At 35.1% G+C, this 8,484-nt stretch overlaps 2 protein-coding genes across 2 annotated transcripts in view; both read right to left on the reverse strand.

Annotated features, from left to right (window-relative positions):
- Positions 1–825: 825 nt before the first annotated feature.
- On the reverse strand, positions 826–4,269 carry LOC103505652 (rRNA-processing protein FCF1 homolog). The gene is made up of 6 exons (XM_017442516.2): positions 4,066–4,269; positions 3,480–3,562; positions 3,092–3,157; positions 2,042–2,249; positions 1,056–1,365; positions 826–871 (listed from the first exon to the last, which is right to left on the reverse strand). The coding sequence occupies exons 1-5, from the start codon at positions 4,066–4,068 to the stop codon at positions 1,225–1,227; spliced, it is 501 nt and encodes a 166-aa protein (XP_017298005.1). The 5' UTR covers positions 4,069–4,269; the 3' UTR covers positions 826–871; positions 1,056–1,224.
- Positions 4,270–6,936: 2,667 nt separating this feature from the next.
- The window catches only part of LOC103505654 (multidrug resistance-associated protein 1-like), an 11,826-nt gene continuing 10,278 nt past the window's right edge, over positions 6,937–8,484 (reverse strand). The window contains exons 8-10 of the mRNA XM_026820947.1: positions 8,297–8,386; positions 7,892–8,050; positions 6,937–7,146 (exon numbers count right to left, since the gene is read on the reverse strand). Coding sequence (XP_026676748.1) covers positions 6,952–7,146; positions 7,892–8,050; positions 8,297–8,386 — 444 coding nt within the window. The 3' untranslated portion in view covers positions 6,937–6,951. The remainder of the gene's footprint in view (positions 7,147–7,891; positions 8,051–8,296; positions 8,387–8,484) is intronic.

Below are 8,484 nucleotides of genomic sequence, written 5' to 3' on the forward strand. Positions count from 1 at the left end.
ACTTTGATTCCGAATGATCATAAATCATAATTATAAGCACGCCATGCGAAAAAGTCCGAGGGTCTAATCCTAGGATGTTATAATTAGGAAAACGGTATGGATAAGAAAAAGGAAAATTTCCCTTGTATAATGAGTTAGTGAGTACCTACAGTTCCAAAAAAAAAACTTTTCAATATTTTAGTCAACTTTTCAACATAAAATTTTAGTGAGGACCCTTAAACCTGTGATAATCTGTATACGCCTACACAGCAGTAACATAACAACATTCCATAATCTTATGATTTACAATGTGTTCTTCCACAATTCATTCCAAGACAATAAAATAAAGTGTTATTTATTCCTATTAAACAAATTATTCTTGTTATTTTCTATACCTAAAAAACAACCCCTTTCTATATTTATAACAATATTGTTTTTTTTTTTTTTTTTTTTTTTTTTTTTTAAAAAATCTTATGATTAACAATGTGTTCTTCCACAATTCATTCCAAGACAATAAAATAAAGTGTTATTTATTCCTATTAAACAAATTGTTCTTATTTTCTATACCTAAACAACCCCTTTCATATTTATAACAATACTAGGTGTTGTGGTTGAGGAGATAGAGCGATCAGTGTGTGAATATGAAATGTGAATGAGTGAATGGATCTTGATTTTATAATGTAAGATTGTATTTTATTATTATTATTATTATTATTATTATTATTATTATTATTATTAAGATGCTCATAGAAGAAGACTGGAACATACACTAACACTTGCAGTATAAACAAGGTCTTGTAACAAGCTACTTATCAATCAGTAGCACTATAACCAAATTCTTATTTATTATTATTATTATTATTTTTTACCGATTGCAATACTTTCTCATTACCTTGTATACATAAAGGTCATAGAAAGTTCCCTATACATAAAGGTCATAGAAAGTGGCATGTTAGGCTTGTACAAAAAATACACAATTCTTTACAGAAATGGGTCCCTGGTCGAAAATGCAACATATACTTAATTACCATAACGGGAAAAGTATGCCATTATCACAAGGAATGTTGCACAATTACCTTGTATAGGTTCCCTATACATAAAGGTCATAGAAAGTGGAACGTTAGGCTTGTACAAAAAATACACAATTCTTTTCAGAAATGGGTCCCTGGTCGAAAATGCAACATATACTTAATTACCATAACGGGAAAAGTATGCCATTATCACAAGGAATGTTGCACAATGGTGTTACTTAGGAGCACCGTACGCATCGGGCATACGTTCTATTGTGTATCTGTGTTGAGAGATATACATGATGGGCACTCCGGGAACTTTGCGAATCCTTCTCTTCAGATCTTTATCACAGGTTGCCACGATGTAACATTTGTGCTGGAAAAGAGACAACAGGGGAACATTTTAGTATGAGCATAATGGAAAGGAATTTTAATTTTGTTGAGTATACTTATGCACCTCAATAAATTTTATGTCAAGAATCACACCTCTTCACAGAGAAGAAAAAAAGTTAAAAAAAAAAAGTTAGAGGGATCTGCTGAGGTCTTATTGGACCGAAAACAAAGAGAGAAGGTAGATAGGATAGGAGAAAGCCAGCCATTAGCATAATGGAAAGGAATTTTAATTTTGTTGAGTATACTTACGTATGCACCTCAATAAATTTTATGTCAAGAATCACACCTCTTCACAGAGAAGAAAAAAAGTTTAAAAAAAAAAAAGTTAGAGGGATCTGCTGAGGTCTTATTGGACCGAAAACAAAGAGAGAAGGTAGATAGGATAGGAGAAAGCCAGCCATTCTTAAAACAAACTTTATCTGTGTAAGATAAAGTTTGCCCCATGCGGGAATCGAGCCCACAACCTAGCGCTTACAAAGCTAGCATGCTACCCTTCAATCTAGCTAGGCTGGCTGGGACTATTATTAATTATTTTTTTCTCAAAAGGGTATTAACAAATAACAAGAATAGCTAGCCTAGTTAGCTTGGTTGGTAACATGTCTGCCTCCACGGGTTCAATTCCCGCCCTGGGCGGATATGAGTGAACTTATCAAACTTACCTGTGTGACTCGATTGACAATGCAATCATCAGCATAGGTACCTTTGTGCATGCAAGGAATTCTTTCAAACCGAGGATCCTTGATTATTCTTAAGGCTACCTTGTACTTCTGTCCTAGCTTCTCAATTTCACCCAATACACAGTCAGTAATGTAAGGAATACCTGGAATAAAAACACACAATTTGTTTTTCAATGACACTATATACAACCTACATAATATATCAACATAACAAACTCTTTGTTGCTAAATGTTGGAGATTTCTCTTTGATCATTTTAAGTACCCTAGATCTCCAACATTTTGTTTGGGCAGACAGCAATGATCAATATTCAAGCTTTAGTAGGTAATGAACTAATAGTACATAATATATCAACATAACAAACTCTTTGTTGCTAAATGTTGGAGATTTCTCTTAGATCATTTTAAGTACCCTAGATCTCCAACATTTTGTTTGGGCAGACAGCAATGATCAATATTCAAGCTTTAGTAGGTAATGAACTAATGATTTTGACCTCAGATTTGGATTTTTCCCAACTTTTTACATAGGAATCGACCATTTATTTATAATTTTTACCCATTTGCAACTGCTCCATTGTGTTTTGTGAAGGTAGAAAGTACGATATAAAGTAATAGTGAAAAACAATCAAGGATTAAGTACATCACAGTTGTGAGCTAACCGAAATTTCCCCCAGAGGAATGTTCATAAAAAAGAGGGAACAAATTAATTTCTTTCAATGAAATTTGGCAAGAGAGCAAAGTTCGAATAGCTTTAGTCCAAAAGGACAATACAAATCATCCGTTCACATCAAATACACGTATGTACCTACGTATATTAATAACATTTTTATACTTAACTAAGAACTAATTCTCTCCAAAAGAGCAAATGAAAAAAAGAGTTTTTTTTTTACCATCAAATAATGAAAAATAAAATAAATTCTTTCGAAGTAACCATGGACATTCAAAGACAAATGAACATAAGGAACAAAATAAAGGCACTTAAAAGTAGTTGATTAACCTAACCTGGTGCAGTGTTAGAAAAGGGCTCAACTTACGCATTGTGAATTTTCAACTCTTGAGGATCTTCTTTCTTCTTTATTTTTACTCTTTTGTCTTCTTTTCTGCAATAATAAAAACATGAGTGAGTAGGTATCTTTCATGTAATTTTACCTATTTATTTTTTTATTTATTCAATAAAAATAACTTATTTATACAGTTACCTAAGACTAGATATGGGTTTACACCAACTGAAAATGTTTTAAGATCATGAGGAGTGAACCACTAGCAGAATTTCATCTGCTAATTAGTTGAAAATATATTTAACCATTATAACCGGACGTTATTTACCCATGGTCATTTAATAATGCTTAAAAATCCGATTTCTTGGTGAAACCTGGCTGGCACCTGTCAGAAAACCATTTATAACAAATAGGCCATACTTACATTCTAGAATCTGTGGGTTTGATCATTTTCTTCATCTGGGCAAATCTTTGTTGGGCAATCTTCCTGGTTTTCTTTTGTTTACCCTGTAAGAAATGAAAAATGAAGGCAATTAATGATAGTCTCTGACTGCACAACAGACACGGCATTGAATAAACAGAATTCATTTTACTGTACAAATTTGGTACATCAATGAATCATAAAACTGGACAATTCCCCAATTTTGTTGTTGTTTCATGTTTGCGGAACAGGCACATTGGGTTCTGCCAAAGGTACCTCATACCATACAGTACACTACCATTAAGTACTTAGATTCCATCTAAAAAACCCTACATGGTGGTGACCTTAGGTAATCCTACAAACCCTGGTGGTTTCGTATTTTGATTTTTACAATTTTAACCAACAATGTTCTTGATACTAGAGTATTAGTATTGGGTAGACCATTTTATTCCTTAGGTGGTTTCGTATTTTGATTTTGACAATTTTAACCAACAATGTTCTTGATACTAGAGTATTAGTATTGGGTAGACCATTTTATTCCTTCAAAGACCCAACCAGGATCCTTATCTTCTAGAAGTTCAGGACTTACCATGATTCAAGTGTTGATGAACAGTGTTTGAGGATTTTTCTAGTCACTGGATTATGGCTAATCCTGGCTTTTCAAATAACCAGAGTAAAAACTAATGGGTTATGGGGTAATATCAAGAAATGGAAATCAATTTTCACTTGAACTTGATCTAAAAATCACTTGACCATTTTTTTTTTAGATTCTTTACTTTATTCTTTCAAGGAGCTCAAGTAGGATTCTTAGAATTTTTTGTTTACATTTTTGAACACACGTGCGAACTTGATTACCTCTGTGGTGAGTTCTTCTATGCCATAGAGGTAATACACATCTTGCGCCTAGAAATTTTTCCTGTTATGCAACGGGCAATACACGATCGTTTGTCAAACGTCAAGAACGAAAGTCCATGCTTTTCTTTTGCGTCTGATGGTCCTTGTTCTTATTGCTTCACAAAGTGCTCTCTCAGCTCTCTCACAGATGATCCCAATTTTCGTATTCTGGCCTACACCAATAAAAGAATAAAACTCGTTTTTTTTTTTATCATTTTAAAATAACAATGAAGAACACTATAATAATGAAAAATAATAAAACAGTGGCAGAATAAAATGATAAAGGTCATAGCTCTCTCACAGATGATCCCAATTTTCGTATTCTGGCCTACACCAATAAAAGAATAAAACTCGTTTTTTTTTATCATTTTAAAATAACAATGAAGAACACTATAATAATGAAAAATAATAAAACAGTGGCAGAATAAAATGATAAAGGTCAAAATAATTCGATGAGTAAAAAAACACCTGCCTAAATGAGTTTTTGAAGTACAATTTTATACAAAATGATTCCTGAGTAGGTAACTGAAACGAATGTCATGTTGATCGTTAAATCATTTTGGGTAATACCTACCTAAAAAGATATGTAATTTTCACGTGGAAATTACAAAATAAGTACGTACGTATTATAATGAATCTCGAAAAATTATAAAAAGAAAAGTAAGTACGATTAGGGCTTCATAAAATGGTACACAGTACACACATCAAGGAAATGCAGTAAGTACCAATAGATCAGTTGCGCTTACTCGGGTGATGTTTCAAAGTCATAGAGCAGGAAAAATGAGAACCAACGGAATTTTTCTTTTTCTTCTACGACTTCTAGATCCCGAGATAAATCGATTTAAAAAATACCGGTAAATCGTGAACTTTGACGTCACGACATACGCTCCCGTAGGTGGTGACGTCACATCAAATGTCCCGAGCAAAGCTCCCTCGCAGGCAACGCATTAATGTGTTTAGGCGCATACGTTTCTGCGCAGTTCTTTCTGCTCCTCCGCTAGCGCGCTTGCATAGTGGCGCTACCTAACGGACGAAAAAAAAAAAAACAACTGCGTAAAGTCTGACGTCACACATATTTGAACTCTTTCATTAGAACGGAAAATAAAAATTGAATTTTCGTACTTTTACAGTTATTTTTTCGGGATTTTGACCTCAGATTTGGATTTTTCCCAACTTTTTACATAGGAATCGACCATTTATTTATAATTTTTACCCATTTGCAACTGCTCCATTGTGTTTTGTGAAGGTAGAAAGTACGATATAAAGTAATAGTGAAAAACAATCAAGGATTAAGTACATCACAGTTGTGAGCTAACCGAAATTTCCCCCAGAGGAATGTTCATAAAAAAGAGGGAACAAATTAATTTCTTTCAATGAAATTTGGCAAGAGAGCAAAGTTCGAATAGCTTTAGTCCAAAAGGACAATACAAATCATCCGTTCACATCAAATACACGTATGTACCTACGTATATTAATAACATTTTTATACTTAACTAAGAACTAATTCTCTCCAAAAGAGCAAATGAAAAAAAGAGTTTTTTTTTACCATCAAATAATGAAAAATAAAATAAATTCTTTGGAAGTAACCATGGACATTCAAAGACAAATGAACATAAGGAACAAAATAAAGGCACTTAAAAGTAGTTGATTAACCTAACCTGGTGCAGATTTTGATTGATATCAAAACAATTTCCCAAGGAATCTTTCAGGGTTAGAATCTGTATCTGACTATAAAAATAAGTATTATCATACCAAGTAAGTACTTGTACAAGAAGTCAATAAGTATCTGAGTATTATAAAATTAAGAAATTAAGTGGTTTGTAATGTGTACATGTACATATGTATACAAAACCTTGAAACAGTCATGTGATCTAGGTCAGAGCTAGAAGCAAGTTCAAACAGCGCATACAATGGATCAAAACATGAAGAATAATAAATTCTTCTCTCTTAAGCTCCTTAAAAAAAAAAAGGACATTGTGGGTTAAATACACAGTGAAGTACACTCAAAAACTAACTCACACTGAAATACAGAGAGGACATTGTTGGTTAAATACACAGTGAAGTATACTAAACCACTAGTATTTATAGGTATTTTCAAATACCTTTCGCCAGCCTGATTACTAGTCAGCTTAAGGCCTGTTCCCACTTGTTCGAAAAAAAAAAATCGTGTCGTACGTAAATGGGAACACTCTCGTTTAAATCACATTGCCTACCAGGACATTTTGTGTCGGTCGGAAAAAAAATCGTGTCGTTTGTATTCGGAGAAAAATCGGATGAAACTCAAGACAAGTGGAAACGGGCTTTTAGAGGGTGTCGCGTCTGCCTTGTAAGCGCAAGGCCGCGGGTTCCATTCCCACCCGGGGCGAACTTTGTCCGAAACAAATAAGGTTCATTCTCTGAAAGCTTGACTTTCTCCTATCCTGTCCTCCCTATTTTCGATTTCTAGACTTCCATTAAGGTGTGTCGACCGTCCATCGATCGGTATCGACTGACACGTCCACACTGCTTCGACAAGATAGGTTCACCTCGTTCATGGACGGCCGGTCGACTATGTTTGGACACACCTCAGTTCACAGGTCTTCTAGAAAGTACAAACGAAAGTTTCATACCTGAGGTTTTCACCTCCTTCGCTGACTTCATGTTGTAGTCTGGCAGGTAGATTGGACACAAACGTGTTCAAGTGAGCAAGCTCGAGTGCTTTCCATATAGCTTCGTCAGAACTTTCACCAACAGGATCCAAGTTGAGGCGGAGAGTTCCAGAAAATAGAACCGGATCCTGAAACACCGAAACGAAATGGATGTTTGTAGGTACAAAAACGAAGCAAAATGAACGTTTGTAGGTACATAAGCGAAACAAAATTGTTGTTTGTATGAAATAAACACGGTACACGTATGGAAGCTGACCTCGTTTCTGCTTTACAGAAAAAAAGTACCAACCACTAAACATAAGGAAAAGATTTTTCAAAAAATAATAGTAATAAAAAGACGAAGTAAAAATAATAATCCCCCCCCCCATGTCTAGCCACATTGGGTTTATACCACTTGCCTTATAAAAAAACAAACAAGTTTAATTTGTCGTATTTTATTTAACAATTCACCGGGAACCGAAGCTCGGTTTATTCAAGGCCACTACATCCCCTCACATGGAAGTGTGTTTATGACGTGAGGGGCGTTAACCACTTTTAGGTTTACGTTTCCCCTCTTGCCATACTAAACCAAGCTCTAGACTTCGGTTAACGATAGAGTCGCCATTTTTTTGTCGGTTAATGCGAACAGCTGATTTTTTTAATCAGCTGATTATCCCCACTACGAGATTTTTACCCCCACTCTCGAATTTTCGGTCCTCGGTTAATTGTTTTGTATATTTTCAATTATTGTATATTTTCTATTATTGTATATTTTCTATATTGTACAATTATTGTATATTTTCTATGTTTATTTTGTCTCTCAATTTTTATTATTTTCATGTGTTGATTTTGTTGAATAAAAAGTAATTTTATTACCATTACGGATTAATTTACCTGAGGGATAATAGTCAGCCGAGACCGCAGTGTATGTAGTCCGAGAGTTCGAATATCAACTCCATCAATAATGATGGTACCATCTGCTGGTTCTATGATACGGAACAGAGCCAGCGTGAGAGAGGATTTACCGGCACCGGTTCTGCCTACGATTCCCACCTGTAAATGAGAAAGACAAGCATGAAATTATAACTAATACATATCAAGCACAGAACCGAAAACTTGGTCTCTGCCGGGAATCGAACCCGGGACCTCCGGTGTGCAAGCCTAGTGTGATATCCTAGATACATATGGATGTACAAGAATGTGCCTTGAAGTAATGCAAAGGGAATTCCGAGGTTCAAAAAAGAGAGAGGGGGGGGGTACTTATATTAAATCCCTTTTCTCTCGAAGTACATTCATTACCTTTTCTCCTCCGTTGACCTTGAAGTTGAGTCCGCGTAGCACCAGTTCGAGCCCCTCCCTGTACCGAACTTTATAGTCCTTGAATTCCACCTCCCCCTTCTCTGGCCAAGGCGCATACGTTTCTGCGCAGTTCTTTCTGCTCCTCCGCTAGCGCGCTTGCATAGTGGCGCTACCTAACGGACGAAAAA

This window comes from Diaphorina citri, unplaced genomic scaffold, assembly GCF_000475195.1.
Source record: "Diaphorina citri unplaced genomic scaffold, Diaci psyllid genome assembly version 1.1 scaffold187, whole genome shotgun sequence".
Lineage (NCBI taxonomy): Eukaryota > Metazoa > Arthropoda > Insecta > Hemiptera > Psyllidae > Diaphorina > Diaphorina citri.